The sequence below is a fragment of the Rhineura floridana genome, chromosome 10 (assembly GCF_030035675.1).
Source record: "Rhineura floridana isolate rRhiFlo1 chromosome 10, rRhiFlo1.hap2, whole genome shotgun sequence".
NCBI lineage: Eukaryota > Metazoa > Chordata > Lepidosauria > Squamata > Rhineuridae > Rhineura > Rhineura floridana.
Window position 1 is genome coordinate 80,580,894 of NC_084489.1, and position 25,441 is coordinate 80,606,334.

The 25,441-nt window shown below is 44.4% G+C and overlaps 1 protein-coding gene across 1 annotated transcript in view; it reads left to right on the top strand.

Moving 5' to 3' along the window:
* Window positions 1-25,441, top strand: part of ACVR2B (activin A receptor type 2B) — a 175,375-nt gene that overhangs the window by 137,528 nt on the left and 12,406 nt on the right. Inside the window, exons 4-7 of the mRNA XM_061585955.1 lie at window positions 1,470-1,621; window positions 3,060-3,203; window positions 11,073-11,216; window positions 13,129-13,277. Coding sequence (XP_061441939.1) covers window positions 1,470-1,621; window positions 3,060-3,203; window positions 11,073-11,216; window positions 13,129-13,277 — 589 coding nt within the window. The remainder of the gene's footprint in view (window positions 1-1,469; window positions 1,622-3,059; window positions 3,204-11,072; window positions 11,217-13,128; window positions 13,278-25,441) is intronic.

The following is a 25,441-nucleotide window of genomic DNA, read 5'->3' on the forward strand; positions in this document are numbered from 1 at the left end:
GGTAGATGCTGCCACACTAAAGGCCTGATTCCTACATCCTGTGAAACAGACCTCCTGATGAGGTTGTATCTGCAGGAGGCAGATGGTTATGTAAGGGATGAGATGATCTTTTGGACTTTGTACACCAGGACCAGCCGTAGTTAATTGACAGTTATAGATGGGTCACTGGCTTAATCCAGCAGGGCTCTTATGTCCTTCTGTTGTCATTGCTAACTTACTTGTAAGTGAGCTGATGGTGTGTTGTGACTGGAAGGGATGATGGAACATTTTTTGTATGCTTAGGGTTACATCCAGAAATCAGGGGTTTCGGCATCATGACCCACATACTATTCCCTATAGCCTGTAGGGTGCTATAAGAATCTTGAGGCTACGAGGTTTCATTTTAAAACACAAATTCTTGTCCTCATGGTTTTGGTGGTATGTGTAGATTACTGAGCAAATTGGAGCAAATAGAAAATAATCCACCATCATTTGGCTTTCAGTTCTGCCTCCCCCTAACCCTCAGTTTCATGACTTGAAAAGTTTGGGTTTTACAGTTTTCAAATTAAAGCATGAGTGCTTGTTTGCTGCCTGTGGTTTGCCACCTGTCCCACAAACATATTGCACAATTTATTAATGACATATCAGTTAAATATTAATACTAGCTGCTGTCCTTCCATCTGTAGTATGCTCGCAGTGTACAGCCCTTAATGCTGGAGTGGTGGGCCTATGGCCTAAGGGTCACGTGTGGCCCTCAGCCTAATTTCATGGAAACATAGGAAGCTGCCTTATGCTGAGTCAGACTTGTAGTCCATCTAGGTCAGTATTGTCTAGACCACTGGTCTTCAACCTTGGATCCCCAGTTGTTGTTGGATTACAACTTCCTTCATCCTCAAGACAGCATGGTCAATGGCCAGGGGATGTTGGAGGTTGTAGTGCATTAACATCTGGGGACCCAAGAGTGAAGAGCAGTGGTCTAGACTGTCTGGCAGTGGTTCTTTAAGGTTTCAGACTCTCCTAGCCCTGCCTGGAATTGCCAGGGATTGAACCTGAGACCTTTTGCATGCAAAGCAGATGGTAGCATAGAGAGAAAGACAGAAAATGGCACAGACAGAGAGAGGGTGCTATATAGTTCTGCAGTGCTACAAGCGTTACCCATTTTTGGATGTGGCTCCATCCCCATCAGCTATGGTCCCTAATTGGCTTTTCCCATGTAAGTAGCCCTTTATAGGCTAAAAGATTTGCCACCCCTTAGCTGAATGGCTAAACAAGTTGACTACTATTGTGCCTAGTCTGATCAATCAACATGATGGAATTCTGCTTTGCTTGGCAGATGCTGGGGATGGATGGCAAGGAACCGCTATCTCATTCTCCATCATGCCATGTGGACAGAACATTGGAGTAAATGGCCATGTCATCTCAAGCATCAAGACAATTCTTATCACTCTCATGAATTCTTAATGTTGCTACTCTCTCTTTTTTTTCCCCAGTGGTATATGAGCCGCCGCCACCAACCCCTTCGCTGCTCAACATTCTGGTTTACTCTCTGCTTCCAATCATTGCCCTCTCCATCGCCATCCTCCTGGCCTTCTGGATGTACCGTCATCGCAAGCCTCCCTACGGGCACGTCGACATCAGTGAGGTATGCAGGAGGCAAGGAAGGGGTATTGGAGGAACTAATTTTAGTTTTAGATTGCAAAACATTTGCAGCTTCTGCAACCAGGATTTAAAAAGAGAGAACTGGACAGATTCATTGACGAGAAGTCTACCTACAGCTGTTAGCCATAATGGCTAAGTGAAACCACTGTATATAGAGGCAGTCTACCTGTTGAGCAGCAGGGGGAAATTACCCCTTCATTTAATTTTGTGTGTGTGTGTGTGTGTGTGTTTTACTGTATATGATTTTATTGTGAGCTGGCCTGAGTCCCCTATTTTAGGGTAGAAGGGCAGGATAGAAATACTTTAAATAATAATAAATAATTTAATTAAATGGAGCTTTCTACCCAGTTTGTTCTGCTATTTTAAAATGGTCCCTTATATTCCCCTGCAAACATAAAGGGGTGAAATAAAGTTGAAGTATGGCCGAAAGAAAATGTCAAAGCAAAAAAACCCTTGAGCACTTCGTACAAAATATTACTATTTAAAACTTCTGTGAATGTTAGAAAAAATGTTGTTTAAATTTGCTGAATTCCCACTTGAAAGCGTGTTTTTAGAGAAGTGCATTAGCCTGATTTTTCCTTTTGAAATAATGCTTTTAGTTAGAATAATATGTGATTAAAGCCACTTTAATTGAAATTCAGGAGAAAAAATATTTCTTCCCTTTCTTTTCTTTTTAGTCTTTCCAGCATCAGACTTTGTGGTAAACAATGACAGTTGATAAAAGTTGTCTTTAGCATTGACATTGTACAGATGGGTACAATAGCATTAAAGCCATTGAGAGCAACACATTTTCTTCATTTTCAAACACATTTTTTTTAAATTATCAAGGTGAAGCCTTGCATTAGTACCTCCTTAGGCTTGGGAGCCTTGAGGCACCTAACACAGCGTCTATTTTTTAGGTCTAGAGCTAAAAATGTAAAATATACTTGCAACAAGCAGGTATTTGCATTTATGTCCACACAAGGGAGGTGAGATTGGCTGCAGCTTCCCCATCTACACTCTGTGGCAACCTGGATTTGCTTCTCTATAATGTGTGAAGTGACCCTTGATGTTAAGTAGCAGATATAAGGGATGGCAACCAGTGAAACAGCACTGGCCAATTTCAACAGTCAGGAGAACAGGAAAGGCAGGTGAATCCTAAGCAAACTTCCTGGGAAGGGGGAGTACCTCGCCAACAGTGATGCCACCATGGCCAACAAGCAGTTTTGCCGGGGGAAGAGTCTGGCCCTCCAGGCTGAAGGATCTAACAGATGCTTCTCTCAGTTTGAAGTGAAAATGGGGTGCACTCTCCAACCTTATCCTGGGAGAGGCATCTGCCAGATCACCAGCAGCAGCTCACTGCCAACCTGGCCTAGGTAGGGGCCGGATACAAAGTTCTCAACTCCAACTTGTGTATATTAACATCCACATCTTGTTCCTAGGACCCGGGTCCACCCCCCCCTTCTCCATTGGTTGGACTTAAACCCTTGCAGTTGCTGGAGATCAAGGCAAGGGGCCGCTTTGGCTGTGTCTGGAAGGCTCAGCTGATGAATGACTATGTAGCAGTGAAAATCTTCCCCATACAGGTGAGTGCAGGACTTTATCTGCTGTTCAAAAATAATGGCTTCCCGACTGCTGTGTGGAGCACAAATATATTCCTGATCTCTGGTCAGCAACTATTTTTTAACAGTAGCCCCATTTTTAATTGAGCATGCACTGTAGGGTCAGCAACATTGGTGCCATCCAAGAACCATTTAGACGATTTCAGATGTAAAGCCAAGGATAGGGAACCTGTGGTCCTCCAGATGGTATTGGACTCCAGCTCCCATCAACCCCAGCCAGCTGGGCCAATGGCCGGGGAAGTTGGAAGGACCACAGGCTCTCCACCCCAGTCTAAACTATTGCTTATAGCTACACAGCTGAGCTACCATAAGCCCCAGGCTATGACGTTGGTTTAGTTGTCCAAATATGCTGCTGAATTCCTTTATTTGTAAGCCAACTCAGGAAATTACAGTTGAGAGGCAGAGTATGCAAGTATTGGGGGGGGGGAAGTCAAATTCAAAAGATCTTGGGATATTACTTTATTACTTCATTTATTTATGTGTTGCTTACTGCAAAAAGATTTGTCTCAGCGCGACTTACCATTTTTAAAAGGCATACAATACCAAATGTAAAATACATTAAAAGATAAGATAACATTATTAACTAAAAGCGGTCATCCTGCAATAACATATAAAAGACACATCCTACCCCACCCTACTAAAAGATGAAGACCACTTGAGAGTGAAATGCCTGGGTGAATTGGAATGTCTTCACCTGGTGCCTAAAGGTTGATAATGATGGTTCTAGGCACATCACTCTGGGGAGAACATTCCACAGTTGGGGAAATACCACTCAGAAATTCCCCTACATCCAGTGTCCTTTTTGTTGAGTCATGTGGACGGGGTGAGCGAGACCAGAATATAGGGAGATAGCCTCTTACTTGCTGTCTACAGCCAGAATTCTTTTAGCACAAAATGTGGAGATTGGTCAGCCCATGGGTGGAGAAATTGTGGGAATTTGACCCTATAGCCAAATTGACCCATTACATTAGCTTTAGAGAACAAAAATCGAAATATGTCAGTTTTGGGATAAAGATGGAAGATGTTGATTGAATACTCTTAAGAGAAAACAGCTGGTGCCAGAAGCAAGTTACTGGTTTATAAAGTTTTTAAAAATGTAAATGTACTGCCTTCAAGTCAATTCCGACTTATGGCGACGCTATGAAGAGGCTTTTCATGAGACTGAGAGGCAGATAGTGGCCCAAGGTCACCCAGTGAGCTTCATGGCTGTGTGGGGATTCGAACCCTGGTCTCCCAGGTCGTAGTCCAACACTTTAACCACTACACCACACTGTTTTAAGCAGATGTAAAAAGCAGAATCTGTGGGTTGCAGCCAGTGCTGGTCCTACTCAAAGTAGACCCGCTGGAATGAATTGGCCTAAGTTACTCATGGTCATTAACTTCACTGGGCCTGCTCTGAGTAGGACTAGCATTGGCCATAGGCCTAAGTGACTGTTCTTCAACCTTGGGTCCCCAGACTGCAACTCCCATCGTCCTTGGCCATTGGCTAAGCTGGCTGGGGTTGATGGGAGTTGTAGTCCGACAACATCTGGGGACCCAAGGTGGAAGAACAGTGCCCTGAATGACTATATATAAAATAACATGGGTTGTCTCTAACTATGTTTTACTCAGAGCAGTAAACCCATTGAAATGAATGAAGATGTTAGTCAAGTCTGGGAATTCTTTTGGTGTACCGCCCACCTTGCTGCCCAATGGCTTCCCTAACTGAGCTGACGGAAGTGGTCTCGGAGTTATTGTTGAGATCCCCCAGACTATTAGTACTGGGGGATGTCAACATCCATGCCGAGGCTTCTTTGTCTGGGGCGGCTCAGGACTTCATGGACGCCATGACAACCATGGGGCTGTCTCAACGTGTTAGTGGCCCAACACATACATCGGGGCATACTCTCGACCTTGTTTTTACTACTGGACATGGGGATAGTAATCTGGATGTGGGGAGTCTTACATCTCTCCCTTTGTCATGGTCAGATCACTGCTTGCTGAAGTTTAGACTTTCAGTGGCCTTTTCCTTCTGCAAGGGTGGGGGACCTATTAAAATGGTCCGCCCCCGGAGACTAATGAATCCTGATGCTTTTCAAAGGGCTCTGGGGGATTTTCCGGCTGATAGGACTGGCGCTCCTGTCGAAGCCCTGGCTAATCTGTGGAATGCAGAGATGACCCGGGCAGTGGACACGATCGCTCCTGCGCGCCCTCTCCTTTGTAGAGCTCATACAGCTCCTTGGTATACTCCGGAGCTAAGAGCGATGAAGCAAGATAGGAGACGGCTTGAGCGGAGTTGGAGACGAACTCCCGACGAATGCAATTATGCGCTGGTTTGTGCTTCTACCAAGCGGTATGTAGGTGCGGTGAGGGCGGCGAAGAAACATTTCGCCACCACTATTAAGTCATCTCTCTCCCGCCCAGCGGAGCTTTTTAGAGTTGTCCGAGGGCTACTCCACCCTGGCCCACAGGACATGGTAGATACATCGGTAGCCCGCTGTAATGAGTTTGCTAAGCACTTCCAGCATAAGATCTTATGCATTCGTCGGGACCTCGATTCCCATTTTATGACAGTTAGTCCTAATGAGGTGTCTGGAACACAGTCTAGTCATGTTTTGTTGGATGAGTTTCAGTCGGTTCAGTTCGAGGACGTGGACAAGGTACTTGGACAGGTACGTGCAACCACTTCGGTACTTGATCCTTGCCCCTCTTGGCTTATAAAAACTAGCAAGGATGGAACAGCTGGCTGGGCCAAGGAAGTGATAAATGCCTCTTTACGAGAGGGAGTGGTCCCTGGCTGTCTGAAAGAAGCGGCGGTGAGACCACTCCTGAGAAAAACTTCCTTGGACCCAGAGGACTTTAACAACTATAGACCAGTGGCAAATGTTCCCTTCTTGGGCAAGGTCTTGGAATGAGTGGTTGCTGACCAGCTCCAGGCGCTATTGGATGAAACCAATTATCTAGATCCATTTCAGTCGGGTTTCAGACCTGGTTTTGGCACTGAGACGGCCTTGGTCGCCCTGTGTGATGACCTATATCAGGAGAGAGACAGAGGGAGTGTAACTCTGTTGATTCTCCTTGATCTCTCAGCGGCTTTTGATACCATTGACCATGGTATCCTTCTGGAGAGACTTGCGGAGTTGGGTGTTGGAGGCACTGCTTTGCAGTGGTTCCGCTCCTACTTGGCGGGCCGTCTCCAGAAGATAATACTTGGGGAAAATTGCTCGACCCCGTGGGTTCTCCAATATGGGGTCCCGCAGGGTTCGGTCTTGTCTCCCATGCTCTTTAATATCTATATGAAGCCGTTGGGTGCAGTCATCCGGAGTTTTGGAGTGCGTTGTCATCAGTACGCTGATGACACGCAGCTCTACTTCTCCTTTTCATCTTCTTCAGGTGAGGCGGTCGATGTGCTGAACCATTGTCTGGACGCGACAATGGACTGGATGAGAACTAACAAACTGAGACTCAATCCGGATAAGACTGAGATGCTGCTGGTGGATGGTTTCTCTGGTCAGATGGTGGATACATACCCTGTCCTGGACGGGGTTACACTCCCCCTAAAGGATCAGGTTCATAGTTTGGGAGTCGTTTTAGACTCTTCCCTATCACTCGAGGCCCATGTAGCCTCGGTGGCACGGAATGCGTTTTACCAACTTCGGTTGGTAGCCCGGCTACGTCCCTATCTGAGTAAGGAGGACCTTACATCAGTGGTTCATGCTCTGGTAACCTCACGTTTGGACTACTGCAATGCGCTCTACGTAGGGCTACCTCTGAAGACGGTTCGGAAGCTACAGCTAGTGCAAAATACGGCGGCCAGACTGCTAAGAAGAACTAAGCGGTCTGAGCATATAACACCTGTTCTGGCTCGCCTGCACTGGCTTCCAATATGCTACCGGGCCAGATTCAAAGTGTTGGTATTAACCTATAAAGCCTTATACGGCGTGGGACCACGATACCTGCAGGAACGCCTCTCCCGTTATGAACCGGCTCGTACACTACGGTCTACTACGAAGGCCCTCCTCCGGGTCCCGACCCATAGGGAGGCCCGGAGGGTAGTAACAAGATCTAGGGCCTTCTCAGTGGTGGCCCCCGAATTGTGGAATAGTCTCCCCGAGGAGGTACGCCTGGCGCCGACACTATTATCTTTTCGGCGCCAGGTTAAAACCTTTCTCTTCTCTGAGGCATTTTAATCTAAGTTATTTATGTAAATGTTGTAATTGGTATTTTAGATGATGTACTTTTATATTTGTTATATTGATCTTGTAATTTTATTATTGTATATGTTTCTATGTTTGCCGCCCAGAGAGCTGTTTGCTAGTCGGGCGGGATATAAGCTGAATAAAATAAATAAATAATAAATAAGTCCATTGACTTCAATAGGACTTTTCTGAGTAGGACAAGCATCATTTACAACCCCATGGGTCGCATGCAACGTAGCACTAAGGAGATTGTTCAGTCAGCGCGAGCATTTCTGCTTGCCTGATGGAATCATCTCCCCTCTCCTCTCCCAGTGTGCTGTTCTAGGGGTTATCCCAGGGTTGCTTGGGCCCGAGGGTGGGGGAGAGAGTGGGAGAAAGTCCCATTCTGCTAATGGGAATCATTGTGCTGGCTTCCTCTAGCACAAGTTAGTTGATTACAGGAGGGCCCCACTAATACGGCGGGTTAGGGACCAGGCCCCCGCCGTAAAGCGGAAATTGCCATAAAGTGGGGCCCCATAGACTATAATGGGCCGCGTCACGGGAAAATGACGTGAAAACGTCGCAAAACGGCAAAATCGGCTTTAAAACAAGGAATTTCCCCTGATTGAAAGCCGCCGCATCAGCGGAACGCCATAAAGTGTTCCCAACTGGGAAATATAAGAAGAAACAAGAAACAGCACGCAATGTATGTACTCTCTCTGTCTCTCATAAGCTAATACTTTTAATGAACAAATAAATAATGACTCTGGCAAGACTCTCTTGCTGTTCATATTTGGAGGACGTGGCTTGAGGAGCCCTTTGCTTGAGACTTTGCTGGTGAGGGATTTTATTACGCAATCAGTGTCTGTACCCCCTTAAAGCACACCATGCTGATTGAGCTCCATAGATTTAAATCAGTCAGAAATCGCTAAGGAGCATATAAGGAAGGGTGTCCTTGGCATCAGGGGCTGTCCTGCGCCCGAATGGGATGACTTTCTGTTGTAGGCAGTGAGAAAGTGGCCGACGTTTGGAATTTTAGCTCCCACTGCATTTATCTCATGAGCAACCACCACCACCCACAGCGTGAGCCGGGCTGATAATCACATATTGACATCTACAAGGCACTTTAGCTTTAGTTCAAATGTTAGGTTTTGTTTTGTTTTTTGTAATGGTATGAAAGAGTCTGCTTTGCAGTACGCGAAGTATTTGCTGAAAGGACTTTTCTCATGACAGAGGCAAACTAGATGAGATTTGATTCATTCAATAAGCAATTGGGTGAGTGGGTTTTTAAAAAGTAAATAACAAATGGCCCCCTCCCCAATTCAGATAGGGACTGTTGCTGATGGGGTGGGGTTGGAGGGGGTGGCAGCGGGGAAACCCTTTTGCTCCCAGCGTGGTCCCATTCTGGATTGGGGGCCCACGCCTGCTGTGTGCATTTGTGCCCATGGGAGTTTTTCTTCCAATGCAAACAGCAGATGCAGGGACCGTAATCCTAATTGGGGCTCCTGTGCCTGCTATTAACTTTTCTGAAGCCATTCACTCAATTGTTAATTGCACAAATGACATCTCATCTAGTTTAGCCCACAGTGATCCCATCACCTGGGTACATTATAAAAGCTGAGCCAAGCAAGTATTATGTGATTATCAGTCATTTATTTATTTATTTTATTTATTTAATTTAATTTATATACCGCCCTAAGCCCGAGGGCTCTCTGGGCGGTGTACATAATAATAAAACAATCAGAGAATATATAAATACAATAATACAATAGAATCAAACAAAAATAATCAAAATAGCAGCAAAATACAACTATAAATATTAATAGTACACATTAAAATGCCTGGGAATATAAAAAGGTTTTCACCTGGCGCCGAAAAGATTCATAGAGGTGGCTCTAGTTTAATGAAACTTAAGGAGACACTGAAACATTTTTTCCTAATATTTTATGTCTTGAAACTTTTTGGCTAGGGCTGAAAACAAATAGCAATTTAGAATAGGCTATCTATGCCTAGAAGATCACTGACATTTATCTAAGAACAGGACTTTCTGCATAATTAACTTGTTTCCTTAGTTGCTTCACCGTGATATTTCCTTAAGGCTTATTCTTGGCCTTTTTTCTGTTTATAAAAAATACGTGCAGAAAATTGGATATAACCATGCACTATTTTTGCACTCTGAGGAGCCGTTAGTGGGAAATATTTGGTGCTGAGTCATTGGTGTCCCTTCACTCCTCCCTTCTAAGGGAGACAAACCAGAAACCTGCAGTTGACCTTAGCTTGCCATTATGTGCAAACCAGGAAACTGTGATTAACTGTTTCCAAACGAGAGTCTATGAAGCTATGGTTTAAAGTTCTCTTACAAATCCTGGCTTGTATAGAAGCCATTAATCATAGTCTAAGTTTGCATGTAATAGGAAACTATGGTTAACTGTGACTTACTAGTTTGTTTCGCCTCATGTGCAAAGGGGCTTCATATGGGTGCACAGACTTGTGTGCATCCTAGATGATTAAGGGTTGCTAGCCAGCATTTCATACCAGTCACGCAACAAACTTCCACTTGTGCAACAGAACCTCCCCCTCCTCTCCCCTGCAGTCCACCATGCACCCTCAAAATCTGCTCCAGAGGATTGGAGGAGCATCTGGGGCATGAGGAGAGGAGTGGAAGGGGAAGTCCCAGTGCACAGGTGGAACTCTGCACAGCATTAAATACAACCCTAAACCAGGATTTGATTATGTGAACCAGTGCCAGTTCAGTGATACTGAAGGAGTCCATGCAGTTTTTGCCCATCTCTTATTGGAGAACAAAAACAGATTAATAAGGGGAGAAGTGTGGAAGGAAATTTAAGAGTATGCACGCAGATTGTCTATGCCTGCTAATTATCTTGGTGTAGAATTTTCATCCTGTTGTTTGAGAGTTCTTATGTCAAGAATTATGGAACAAAGAAGCATATATACATCTGAAAGATGGCTGCAAGCATATCTATACTTGGTTTTCCACCAGTTTAATCATTGTGGCATTCCCCAAAGAATTCTGGGAGCTGGGGTTTACTGAAGATGCTGAGAATTCTCTGTTGGAGAACCCTACTCCTTTCTTCATACAGAACTAATATGCCCAGAGTTCCCGATGACAGAAGAAACAATTGTTGAACCAATTTTAAGTCTGTGTTTAGTTATTTCCTGAAGAATCTTTTCGACACTGTGCCTTACTCTTTAACCCTCCATAGTTTGTTTGCCATAGAGCATTTAAATAAGATTTTAATGTAATCTGTTCCAGGCCAGCTCTGTCTAACTAGTTGGATATTTTATCCTAATCCAGATTAGAAAAGTGTAACTGTTAAGATTACACACAAAAGGTTTAAATCTGGTTAATGTCTGTATAGCCTTTGTCCTTTTCTGTGCTTCTTTTGAAAACCTTTAGCTAAGCTTTATTTGTTAATGACTTTCCTCTTCCTTTACACTTCCTTAGATATCCTCCTTTCTCTTTGAGGCTGTGGATAGGTGTGATGAATTTGGGAGAGCATTAAAGATCTCTAGCAGGGAATTCTCAGTAGCATACTAAACTTTAATTCCCAGGACATTAGGAATTGGAACTGGATAGCACCATGAATGTACCTGTTATGGGACTTCCTATTTCTCCCCCCCCAACATTTATCTCTTTCCCTCCCCTCCCCATTAGGATAAACAATCCTGGCAGAGTGAGAGGGAGATTTTCAGCACCCCAGGCATGAAGCATGAAAACCTTTTGCAGTTTATCGCAGCAGAGAAGCGAGGAACAAACTTGGAGGCAGAACTGTGGCTGATCACAGCTTTCCATGACAAGGTAACAGACGTGTGACTCTGCTGTCATCTTGAAAACTGCAGGAAGACCTGAAGCAAATTGGCTCTCTTCCCCAGACCTGTCTTCCTTTGTGGGGGAAGCCAAGAGCTAAGGCAGGAAAAGCTCATTTGTCCTGGGGAGTGGGGGGGGGGAGAGGCAGAAGATGGGATAAACAATGTGGAAAGAGTGTGGTGACAGATCCTTCACCTAGTTCCATCATTCACACGAAGACTTTCCTGTATAGGATGGCGCTTAGTATGTATTCATCGGCCACAAAACTGTATATGGGATCCATAGCAGAGCTCATTTACAGTTCTTATACATAATCATCAGTTTTTACCATTATATGCCACAATTAAGGTTACTTTTGTGTGTTTTGTGAATTTTGTGAATTTCCTGTGTTTTGTGAATTTCCTGTGTCCCGTGAACAAAGTGAGTTTCTTCTACTTGGGTTATGATCTAAAGTTTGAGAAACCTGTCAAGTTGCTTCCTGAAGAGCTGGGAATCAGTAGAGTCTTTTCGAGCGCTGATCCAGATGTCCATCCCCTGCATAGCTTCTGGTTCCCACACTTGGTGCTCCAAGCATTCATTTTCTGTATTAATTACTATTCCAAACTGTTGTAAAAGAACAACGGTGGTAAGAGCTCTTCCGGATGATCTGCTTATTGTGCATTCATCCTGATTTGCTTGAAGAAAACTTATGTGGAGGTTAGACTATGTCTGGTTTTATTGAGCATTTGTTCTGATTTGTTTGTGGGGAGGGTATACGACAATGAACATTCATCCTGATTTCTTGCTTACACAGTGGTTATATATCTTCCGGTTAATCATTCATTTATCTCACACGTTTCAGTGCTTTCCTCTTCTTACTCTCTGAACCACAAGACGTCTGGTTTTTTTTTAAAAAAAGTAGATTTGTTGCACTAGGGCAACAAAGTGCTTTAATCTGTTTTAATTGTGCAAACCTAAATTTCCGGTATATACTTGAATCCTTCCCACTGACAGTCTGAAGATTTATGCAAGAAGATTTATGTCAGAATTATGCAAATTACAACAATTCAGACAAATTACAATCTAATTTTTGCAAAATAAATTTGGAAGTTCTCATTGTAATGTATGTTCCAGTTTTAAGATCCTCTCTGGGCTTAGTTGCCTTCAGTCTTTCTGCACCCCAGAATCACATTTAACTCCAGCGTATCTCATGAGGCTACTTTTAAAATTCTTACTTTACATAAAACTTCTGCCTTTGTTACTTTTGCTTATGTTGATCTGTCCTTCATTCTTTCTTCTCTGTCCTTGGTGGGGTAACCAATTCAGTCGCATCCTACCAGATGAAAACCAAGGCTGCAATCCTGCATTCAGTCTGCCCAAATTCTATGGGATTAAATGGGAGTTGAGCAGGCAACTTATTTTCAGAGTTGCAGCCCAGTGTTCTAAATAGTGACAAAAGCTTTTATTGGTAGAGTAATCAACTAAAACGTTAGCTGATTAATTGATGAGAGCAAATTTTAAGTGATGGAGCTACAATTTGAAGGCATGCCTTTTTTTAGGCTATTTGATTCTAGTGTTACTGTACTGTACAGTACTGTACTGTCGATACACAATAAACTAGGCACCATTCAGTCAAAAGTTAAGCACCTTTAAGGCCCCAGTGGGGAAGATTTAAGCATATTCTTAATCCCCCCCTTGAAATGAATGCTACGTGCATCCCTATCATATACATGTTTGACACGGATGCAATTCCCACTGTGTTAAGTGATGCTTATCCCGAGATAAGTGTGCATTGGATTGCAGCCTTAAAGTGCTTAACTTTGTCTGAATAGCGCCTATTATAAATTTAATGTGCTTTATAACTAACTAGCTACAGTAAAGTCCTTTGGAGAAAGCTTGATACATCATGTTGTATTTCCTCCAGGGCTGTCTGACCGACTACCTGAAGGGGAACATCATCAGTTGGAATGAACTCTGTCATGTGGCAGAAACAATGGCTCGCGGACTCTCCTACCTGCATGAAGATGTCCCTTGGTGTAAAGGAGAAGGACACAAACCCGCTATAGCACACAGGTATGGGCCTTTTTTTAATTTGTGGGTGACTGCACAACAACCCCAGCTCAAAACATACCACTTTGCATCCATGGGAGTTATTAGGAGAATAGCTCTGTCAGGTTATTGGCCATGAGGGCTACATGCTATGCTCCCTAGGTAGACTTTGGACTGATCCAGTAAGGTAGTCATTGTGATCCCATGAGCAGATCTCCCATGAGGTGGATCTTGGATTTCTGGATAGATCATTCCACAGGATCATTTGAATGGATGATAACTTCTAACAAACGATGTTTTATATACATAAAGCAAGGGGAATTGTTTCAGGAGTCCACCTCTGCACGCAAAACGTTTTGTCAGAACTAGCCCTATTTTTTTTTAATAAAAGAAAAATCCTGCAGTTTTTGTGCAATACCCTTTCTGGACTAAAGAATGTCTTAATTCCTTTAGATAGTTCCTTTCGGGCCAAAGGATACATAAGCAACATGAGAGTTCCCCATACAGTTGGGATAGTCTTACCCTGTGCTGGGAGAGCCACTAAGTATTCAGAGGAGAGAGAGAGAGAGAGAGAGAGATTATATGTTTGGACTGGGGAAGAGAAGCCTGCAACGGATGGGAACATGGCAGAATAATACCTGAAGAGCTGTCACATGGAATAGGGCAAAGATTCCCCCCACCCTGCTTCCCCAGATCTGATAGGCTTAAGTTACAGGAGGGTAGACTTTGGTTGAACATTAGGAGAAACTTCTGAATAATAAGAGCTGTTTGATAATGCAGTTAATTACCTGCAAGAGGGAGCTCTGCTACACTCAAGGTCTTCAAGCAGAAGGCTATTTGTTGGGGAAGCCTTGGGTTGTCTGCATTGAGCAGGAAATGGGCTAGAATCCTCTCTGTTCTTCAGCCTTGGGTCCCCAGATGTTGTTGGACTACAACTCCCATCATCCTTGGCCACTGGCTAAGCTGGCTGGGATTGATGGGAGTTGTAGTCCGACAACATCTGGGGACCCAAGGCTGATGAATACTCTGCTAAATGGCCTACAAAGCACCCCAATTCTGATTCCATAGGGTAGCTCGCTGAGCCTCTCCCCTTGGTCTTGTACCTTTACTGGACTGGTGCTGATCCCATGGTTGATCTATCCATGTAAAGCAGTGATGGGAAACATCTGTAGCCCTCCAGATGTTACTAGACTCCCAAGTCCCATCAGTCCCAGCCCAGCATCTCCAGTGGTCCGGGATGACGGCAGTTGTAGTCCAACAACATCTGGAAGGCCACAGGTGCTAACATCCCATAACTTTTCATACCAGGCATATAGGAACAAAGGAAGGTGCTTTATACTGAATTTTGGACCATTGGTCCATCTAGGTCAGTATTGTCTACACTGATGGGCAGCGTTTCCCCAGGATTTCAGACAGAGCTCTCTCATAGTCCTGAGGTGCTGGGGATTGAACCTTGGACCTCTGCATGCAAAGTAGATGCTTTACCAGTGAGCTATAGTCCAGTGTGTGTGTGTATGTTATCCCACTTTTGTTACTCTATAACCCCCCCCGATAGCAATAATGTGGTAGCACTGGGGAAGCATGGGAGAATAACTAATAAAGCAGAATACATCTACCACTAATGCACTATTACTGTGTCAATAACATGTTGCAGAGTATATCCACAATAAAACGCTTATCTCGACGGGCCCCCAGTAAGACCAATCTTACCAGTAAGGGATGGGTTCGCTTTTGTTTGTGTGTGTGTCCTATTCTGCTCGTTTTGGATTTGATTTATACTTGTTGCATACCAAGTCTAAATTGTTTCACAGTAATATTGAATTCATGCTATATATATTGGTTTTGTCTTTGAATTTGTGGATACGTTTTGTAATAAATTGTATGTGTATTTGCGTTTCTCAAATGCGATATATTTTTATAATCAGTTGGTGTTGGCCATGAGCTGTTTGGGGCACATTCCATTGGAAAATCAGCATATACATTAAACTAAAATGTAAAGCCCTCTAGATATGTACAAACAAGGACCCCACAAATTGGGAGGGTTTTTTGTTGTTGTTAAAGCTGAAGGTTCAGATCAGTCTTCCTCAACAGGGCCCTCCGGTTGTTTTGGAATACAACTCAAATCAGCACCAGCTGGCACGGCCACCCCGAATTGGTGCCCTCCAAAACAGCTGGTTTGGGAAGGCTGATTTATACTAATTTGCCTACCATGTCCTTCTCCTCAGGGCCAAGTAATATCAGCTATACTCTAGTGCCTGCTTCATACACTGCAATAATGGAAGACATTCTAAGAGGCGAAGCAATGGGAAGAAAATGTGTTGCCATCTAGCGCACACACAACCCAATTTTAAGCTGTAGATGTAATAAATGAGTCATTGTAGTGCTGTGACTAGATAGTTGTCCTTGGATTCAAGGAGGCCCGGATTCAAGTCCTTCCCCTGCCTCACTCATTGCTCAGCAAATGTAGGACCTAATTTTTGTTTCTTATTATTAACTTCAGGCATCATGACAGAGTTGTGTGGTGCCTTATATAAAAAGCATGCCCTCATTATACACTGTCAGCGCAAGTAAGATGCTTCCCTTAAGTTTTATTAGCTTGTTTGTGTGGGGAGGAGCCACTCCGGATATTTGGTCTCAGTACTGAAGCAAGGAAAGGAAGTGTGTGAGGGGGTGAGCAAAGAGGGAGAAAGAGAGCCATTCCTATCCATCAAGCTGTGGCCTGCTTTACAAACAGAAGTGTGACCAGAGCTTGGAAAAGTTACTTTTTTGAACTACAACTCCCATCAGCCCAATCCAGTGGCCATGCTGGCTGGGGCTGATGGGAGTTGTAGTTCAAAAAAGTAACTTTTCCAAGCTCTGCCCTTGAGAGGATTCAGATCAATCAAGTTTATTGCCAGACCATAGGCCATCACAATGACCATGCAAAATTTAAAATACCATACATTTAAACATAAAACCATCGACATTAAAATAACACATATGAAATCCCTAAAAATAAAATGATTAAAACAGTGGGATCGGCAGCCTCTGAATGTTCCTAAGACCCCTGATGTATTAAGTGTTTGGCCCTCAGCTTTTGAGCAGCATTGAGAGGATTCAAATGGGCTTTTCCAGAGTTCCTCCCTATCACCTCCTCTAAACAGAGCTTGGAAACGTTACTTTTTTTGAACTACAACTCCCATCTGCCCAATCCAGTGGCCATGCTGGCTGGGGCTGATGGGAGTTGTAGTTCAAAAAAGTAACTTTTCCAAGCTCTGCCCTTGAGAGGATTCAAATGGGCTTTTCCAGAGTTCCTCCCTATCACCTCCACCTATGCAGTATGCCCAGAATGGTTTCATTTTACTTGCATAAGTGTGAACTAGCTTGCTGTACTATCCAAGAACAGTGAAATAATGCCGTAATATAATGGACAAGAGAGGAAAAAGAAGGCGGGGGGGGAGAGAGAGGGGTTCATGGTGAGGATTTGGAATATACATGTACTTTTTGATCACGTTGTATCTCCTTCCTGCAAGGAGCTCAGAATAGCATATGAAATGGCATAATTGTGTTATTATTTACCTAAGGAAACTTATGAAAGGCAGTTGAAGTAAATACATAAGATGTAACATAATACCACGTTGGAGATTGTACCAGATTTTTTTTTATCAGTCAATCCTGTGTGAGGGATGGGGGAGGTAAAGGGTAAATGAAGGTTAGAGGTTGAGCTGGAAATGTTACTGACGTGCTTCGTTTTGTTTTTAACAATAAAGAAATAATTAAAAGGAAAAATAGCATATATGGAGTTATCTTATTTTATCCTCACAGTAGCCTGTGAGGTGGGTTAGCAGAGAGCTGCCCCTCCTCCAACCGAAGAGCATCATGGCTGAGCATGGCTTTGACCCCAGGCCTCCTAGTCCAAGACCAGGACTCTATTTGCTACACCACCCTGGCTGTCCTATATTACTTCAGATTATGAATTAAAACACAATAATAAAAGGCCTTAAAGCATGGGTAGTCAGTACAGTGCCCTCCAATGTTGTGGGACAATAACTCCTGTCAGCTGCAACCAGTATGGCCAGTGTTGAAGGATGATAGGAGTTTAGTCCAACAACATTAGAGGGATCACAGTTCTCCTAACCCTGCATTCTTTCATTCATTCAGAATGATGTTATGCTGCAAAATTAACTGAATTGAACCAGAGCATTGAGATGCTCCAGTTTCATCAAGGATGGGGAAGCAGTTGACCTACATATGTTTTTTGGGCTACAACTTCCATTGGCCCCAGCCAGCAAAGCCAGCATTAATGGTTGATGGGAGTTCTAGTCCAGAAACATCTAGTGAGCACCATGATAGCTACTTGTGCCTCATAGGTACCCTTCTCTCCCCATCAGTTTTGGTTAAATCTTCCTGGAGGCATTCAAGAGGCAGGTGGACAGCCATCTGTCGGGTATGTTTTAAGTTGGATTCCTGCACTGAGCAAGCGGTTGGACTCAGTGACCCCATAGGCCCTTTCCAACTTCCCTATTCTATGATTCCCCAAATGTTCTCGAGCTATATCCTAGGATTGTTGCTTTTACCTGGAGAATGTATAGGGCTAAAGACCCTAAAAGAGTCACACCTTACACAATACTAATCAAGGTTTGCAGTACATTTGGCAGATGTTGAAGCGGGGTGACCATAAGTAGGAATAGCCTGAACACAGTAAGCCCCCCCCACACACACCCAGCTTGCAGGCTTATAATAAAACCCAACATTAAAGGTAGACTAAAATGGCTGTTTTAGAATCCTGTGCTACATTCAGGGCTGTGGAGTCGGTACGCCAAACCTTTGACTCCGACTCCTCTATTTTTCTACTGTCCAACTCCAACTCCTTCATAAATGGCAAATGTATATTAACTAGTAATAACAAATTTACTGTAGTAAAATGGTAGCACAAGGCATTTCATAACCACCTCGTGAATCATCAGGCTAGATCGATAGAACATAAAATATATTTTTGATTAAAATTTCTGAACAAGAAAACTTTCCTAAATTCCTATGAAAGTTTTTATTTTGAAGTCGGAGTCGATACATTTCTATTGACTCCGACTCCACCCAAAATTGCTTCCGACTCCACAGCCCTGGCTACATTTGTGAAAAGTCTCGTGGTGCCTCCATTAGGACTGCAGTTCTGTACACATTTAACTAGGAGTAAGTCCCACAGAATTGGATTTGCATAGGATTGACCTGGAAGTCAAGACTAACACATTTTATTAGTGCATAAGCTTCCGTGGCCTAGAGTCTCCTTCGTCAGATCATGTAGATGAGGGATGGGGAATTTTTTTCAACCCAGGGGCCACATTCCCTTCTGGGAAGCCTTGTGAGGGCCATGTGACACTACTGAGGGGTGCCACAGGCAAAAGTGGGCAGAGCAACTAATCTACATCTTTGGACAATAGGCTGGTTTCTGCATACCTTCTCTATCCTTCCTCTGTTATCAGAGTACAAGGACACAGTCCAGCCAGGCAAAAATACTCAGGGTGTGAAGCAGGGTCAGTGAAGGGTGTGGCCTGGGGGCCTGATACAGAGGCTTGGAGGGGCCACATTCAGTCTCAGGGCCTGACATTGATTCCGGCCCATGGAAACTTACGCTATAATAAAGTTGGTAAGTGTTTGAGAGCCACAAGTCCTTCTGTTGATATTGCTGCAGCAGACTAACATGACTCCCTCCCTGGAAATAGAGAGCACCACTACGCCCTCTGGCATTGTCTTAGCTCAGCGGCTTTCCCGGTGTGTTCCAGGGAATCTGCAGAAACTTAATCAGAATATCTGTAATGCCAGAGGAGCTTCCGTACAGAAAGACAGCTTCCATATCATTGTCAGCTTTCCCATGAAGACCACAACTGAAGGGAGCATTGGGTGCTTTCTAGGGTGCACCGTCACCTGATGAGGTCGATGGTGAGGCCCAACTTTTGTGTGTGCATGCACTTGTCCATGCATGTGTGCCCTGGAATGTGCTCCAGAAATTCTTTGCAGCATGCAGGGTTTCCATGGCAGATGCACAGGGATGATGTCCATGCAGAAAGGGTTCCTTGAGGGAAGAAAGTCTGAAAACTATTGTCTTACCTTTTCCGGTGTTACACTGCCCCCTAATGGTACTTAATTGCAGACACTTAAGAATGAATCACAAGCAAGAAATGGTTTCAGTTTTCATAAACAACTGCCCCCCCTTCTTTCATTCACTACTGGGGTACGCTGGAGCTACCCCCCTCTCTCTATTGCCCCTGACCAAAATTGAGTGGCTTCTTTTTACAATTAGCAATCTCTTAAAAAGTTCATTCTGGCATCATGTTTTCTGGAGACTGTCAGGGTTACCCAGAACAAATTCTAGCAGACCCATCCGGCTAGGCCAGATGTCTTATTCTACCATGCATTTAACTCTTGTCTCATTCATAGCTTTTCATATATTATATAGATGTTGACATGCTTCAAGTACAGTTCTAGGAACACGGGAAGCTGCCGAACACTTGGGCTGCATACACACCATACCTTTAAAGCATATTCCCCCCCCCCCCCAAGAAAGGTGCTGGGAATTGTAGCTCTGTCGGGTAAACTACAGATCCTAGAATTTTTTTTTTCTTTTTGCAGTGGGCGTGTGCTTTAAACATACTGTGTGTATTCAGCCGAAGTCAGACCACTGGTCCACTTACTTCAATATTGGCTACATTGGCAATTGCTGCTCAGGCTTTCAGGCAGGGATCTTTCCTACTTGCTGGGAATTTTTGTGTCTTACATCAAATGGTTACCAGGGATGGGCAAAGCCGTCTAGTTCCAGTCCGTGTCCCTTGTTTATGTGTTCACCCATAAGTCCATCCTGTGCCATTTCTGCATTTTAAAAAAAATGCATGAAAATGCTACTTTAAATGTGTATTTTAAAACACACTTTCTCTGAAAATACACATTTTATGTGTGTGTTTTTGAGAAAAGATCCAATGCTCTTGTATTCATTTACAAGGCCCTTAACAACTTGGGTCCAGGATATGAAGGGCCACCTGATCCCTTATATCTGTGTGTGTGATCTGAAGCATACTTCCTTATAAGCCCAACTGAGTTCAGTAGGACTTACTTCCAAGTAAATGTGTTCGAGGATCAGCACTAGTGAAATTCTATCGATTTTAAAGGTTCCAGATTTCATCCATTAGATCCTGAAACACCTACATTTCCTAGGAAATGTTCTTAGAGCAGGGAGTGGCCCTCCAGATGTTGCTGAACTACATCAACCCCATCAACCCCAGCCAGCATCACCAATGGTCAGGGAGGATGGGACAACATCTGGGGAAAAAACATGTTGTACACTCTTGTCTTAGGGCATATCTGTATGACAGATTTCAACCAGTTTCAAACCTTATTGGCTGCTATGGCTATCCACAATGGAAATGTGGGGTGGGATGAGTCTTATTTTTTTTTTTTAAAAAAGCATCAGTGCCTTCAGACAGCTACCATATTGGACCAAATATAAGCTACCCCCAAATATAGGCATCACCCCTAAAACGAGATCTCTTTGGAAGGAATATACCACTAATCTCCAGCACCATCCAATGCTTTTTACAATTGAAAAATATGTGCAACCTCTGGACTTGTCTCACTGTGAATTACACACTGGGCAAGCAGCCCCATTACCAAGATCTTTGGGGGCATCTCTGTTGGTGGTTCCCCATGGTTGTTGAGTACTAGAAGCTGTACATTCAGTGTTGTGGGCCCCAGCCTGTGGAATTCCCTCCTTACGGAGATTAGATAGGCACCCTCCTTTCTGAACTTCATGTGCATGACAAAGACTTTCTTACGTCAGCAGGCATTTTGAAGTAGGGTTTGGGTTTTATGATGAATTTTCATTGTTTTAGTGGTGTAGTGCATAGAGTATTGGACTACAACCTGGGAGACCAGGGTTCGAATCCCCACATAGCCATGAAGCTCACTGGGTGACCTTGGGCCAATCACTGCCTCTCAGCCTCAGAGGAAGGCAATGGGTAAACCACCTCTAAATACTGCTTACCATGAAAACCTTATTCATAGGGTTGCCCTAAGTTGGGATCGACTTGAAAGCAGTACATTTCCATTCTCTATATAGTTTATTTTTATGTAGACTGCTTAGAAATGCTAATGATTAAATGGTATATAAATGTCTTATACAAATAAATTAAATCATAGAATAGTAGAGTTGGAAGGGGCTTATAAGGCCATCGAGTCCAATCCCCTGCTCAATGCAGGAATCCAAGTTAAAGCATACCTGACAGGTGACTGTCCAGCTGCCTCTTTAATGCCTCCAGTATTGGAGAGCCCACCACCTCCCTAGGTGATTGGTTCAATTGTCGTATTGCTCTATTTATTTATTTATTTTTATTTATTTATTTTCATTTCTAGACTGCCCATAGCTAATAGCTCTCTGGGCGGTGTACAAAACGAGATTAAAATACAATATAGAATAAAATCAGTAACAAAGGGACACATTAAACTAAAAACATTAAACATAAAGCATTAAACATTAAAATGCCTGGGAGTATAGCCAGGTCTTAACCTGGCGCCTAAAAGAAAGAACCGTAGGCGCCAGGCGTATTTCCTCCGGTAAGCTGTTCCATAATTCGGGGGCCACCACAGAAAAGGCCCTAGATCTAGTAACAGTCCTCCGGGCATCCTGGTGAGTTGGTACCCGGAGGAGGGCCTTAGATACTGAACGAAGTGAACGGGTAGGTTCATAGCGGGAGAGGCGTTCCACAAGGTATTGCGGTCCCACACCGTGTAAGGCTTTATAGGTCAACACCAGCACCTTGAATCTAGCTCGGAAACAAATAGGTAGCCAGTGCAAGCGAGCCAGGACAGGTGTTATATGCGCAGACCGATTGGTCCTTGTCAACAGCCTGGCTGCCGCATTTTGCACTAGCTGAAGTTTCCGAACAGTCTTCAAGGGCAGCCCTACGTAGAGTGCGTTACAGTAATCCAGTCTAGAAGTTACCAGAGCGTGAACAACCGAGGCGAGATCATCACTGTCCAGATAGGGGCGTAGTTGGGCTACTAAGCGCAGATGGTAAAATGCATTCCGTGCCACCGAGGCCACTTGAGCCTCGAGCGACAAGGAAGGGTCAAAAAGGATCCCCAAACTACGAACCTGTTCCTTCAAGGGGAGTGTAACCCCATCTAGAACAGGATAAGCATCCACCATCTGAGCAGGGAAAGAGCTCACCAACAGTGTCTCAGTCTTGTCTGGATTGAGTTTCAGTTTATTAGCTCTCATCCAGTCCATTATCGCGGTCAGGCAACGGTTCAGCACATCAACAGTCTCACCTGTGGAAGGTGAAAAGGAGAAGTAGAGCTGTGTGTCATCAGCGTACTGATGGCAACATAAGAACATAAGAAGAGCCTGTTGGATCAGGCCAGTGGCCCATCTAGTCCAGCATCCTGTTCTCACAGTGGCCAACCAGGTGCCTGGGGGAAGCCCGCAAGCAGGACCCGAGTGCAAGAACACTCTCCCCTCCTGAGGCTTCCGGCAACTGGTTTTCAGAAGCATGCTGCCTCTGACTAGGGTGGCAGAGCACAGCCATCATGGCTGGTAGCCATTGATAGCCCTGTCCTCCATGCATTTGTCTAATCTTCTTTTAAAGCCATCCAAGCTGGTGGCCATTACTGCATCTTGTGGGAGCAAATTCCATAGTTTAACTATGCGCTGAGTAAAGAAGTACTTCCTTTTGTCTGTCCTGAATCTTCCAACATTCAGCTTCTTTGAATGTCCACGAGTTCTAGTATTATGAGAGAGGGAGAAGAACTTTTCTCTATCCACTTTCTCAATGCCATGCATAATTTTATACACTTCTATCATGTCTCCTCTGACCCGCCTTTTCTCTAAACTAAAAAGCCCCAAATGCTGCAACCTTTCCTCGTAAGGGAGTCGCTCCATCCCCTTGATCATTCTGGTTGCCCTCTTCTGAACCTTTTCCAACTCTATAATATCCTTTTTGAGATGAGGCGACCAGAACTGTACACAGTATTCCAAATGCGGCCGCACCATAGATTTATACAACGGCATTATGATATCGGCTGTTTTATTTTCAATACCTTTCCTAATTATTGCTAGCATGGAATTTGCCTTTTTCACAGCTGCCGCACACTGGGTCGACATTTTCATCGTGCTGTCCACTACAACCCCGAGGTCTCTCTCCTGGTCGGTCACCGCCAGTTCAGACCCCATGAGCGTATATGTGAAATTAAGATTTTTGGCTCCAATATGCATAATTTTACACTTGTTTATATTGAATTGCATTTGCCATTTTTCCGCCCATTCACTCAGTTTGGAGAGGTATTTTTGGAGCTCTTGGCAATCCCTTTTTGTTTTAACAACCCTGAACAATTTAGTGTCGTCAGCAAACTTGGCCACCTCACTGCTCACTCCTAATTCTAGGTCATTAATGAACAAGTTGAAAAGTACAGGTCCCAATACCGATCCTTGAGGGACTCCACTTTCTACAGCCCTCCATTGGGAGAACTGTCCATTTATTCCTACTCTCTGCTTTCTGCTTCTTAACCAGTTCCTTATCCACAAGAGGACCTCTCCTCTTATTCCATGACTGCTAAGCTTCCTCAGAAGCCTTTGGTGAGGTACCTTTGTCAAACGCTTTTTGAAAGTCTAAGTACACTATGTCCACTGGATCACCTCTATCTATATGCTTGCTGACACTCTCAAAGAATTCTAATAGGTTACTGAGACAGGACTTTCCCTTGCAGAAGCCATGCTGGCTCTGCTTCAGCAAGGCTTGTTCTTCTATGTGCTTAGTTAATCTAGCTTTAATAATACTTTCTACCAGTTTTCCAGGGACAGAAGTTAAGCTAACTGGCCTGTAATTTCCGGGATCCCCTCTGGATCACTTTTTGAAGATTGGCGTTACAATCGCACTCCAAAACTCCTGATGACCGCACCCAGAGGCTGCATGTAGATGTTAAAAAGCATGGGGGACAAAACCGACCCCTGAGGGACTCCACAATGGAGAGTCCAGGGTGTTGAGCAATGTTCCCCAAGCACTACCTTCTGGCGACGATCCGCTAAGTAGGAGCAGAGCCACTGCCAAACAGTGCCCCCAACTCCCAGCTCCGCGAGCCTCCCCAGAAGGATACCATGGTCGATGGTATCAAACGCCGCTGAGAGATCAAGGAGAATCAACAAAGTCACACTCCCCCTGTCCCTCTCCCGACAAAGGTCATCATACAGGGCGACCAAGGCTGTTTCAGTGCCAAAACCGGACCTAAAACCGGATTGAAACGGATCCAGATAATCGGTTTCATCCAAGAGCGCCTGGAGCTGGCCAGCAACCACCCGCTCCAGAACCTTGCCCAAAAAAGGGACATTCGCCACCGGTCTGTAGTTGTTCAAAACATCTGGGTCCAAAGAAGGTTTCTTTAAAAGAGGTCTTATTATTGCCTCCTTGATACTACTAGGGACTTCTCCCTCTCTGAAGGAGGCATTTATTACCTCCCTGGCCCAGCCGGCGGTTACAGCCCTGCCAGTCTTCACTAGCCAAGATGGGCAAGGGTCCAGAGCAGACGTGGTCGCCCGCACCATTCCAAGCACCTTGTCCACTTCCTCGAGCTGCACCAACTGAAATTCATCCAATAATAAAGGACAAGGCCGCGCTCTGGACACTTCAATGGATTCATCTGTCATAACATCAGAGTCTAAGTCCCGACGGATACATGCAATCTTGTCCTGGAAGTGCTCCGCAAATTCGTTGCAGTGGGCTTCCGATGTTTCCTTAGTATCATGAGAGCCAGAATATAGAAGCCCTCGTACCACCCTAAAAAGCTCCGCTGGGCGGCAAAGGGATGATCTAATGGTGGTAGCAAAATAAGACTTTTTTGCCGCCCTAACCGCTTTTATGTACAACTTACTGGAAGCACTTACCAAGGAATGATTACATCCATCAGGAGTTCGTCTCCACCTGCACTCTAGCCTCCTTCTCTCTTGCTTCATCACTCTCAGCTCCAGGGTATACCACGGTGCTGTATGAGTTCGGCACTGAAGGGGGCGCGCGGGAGCGATCATGTCGATGGCCCGGGTCATCTCCGTATTCCACAGATCAACCATGGCCTCGACAGGAGCACCAGTGCTATCAGCCGGAAAAACTCCCAGAGCCCTCTGGAAAGCTCCAGGATCCATAAGCCTCCGGGAGCGGACCAACTTAATAGGT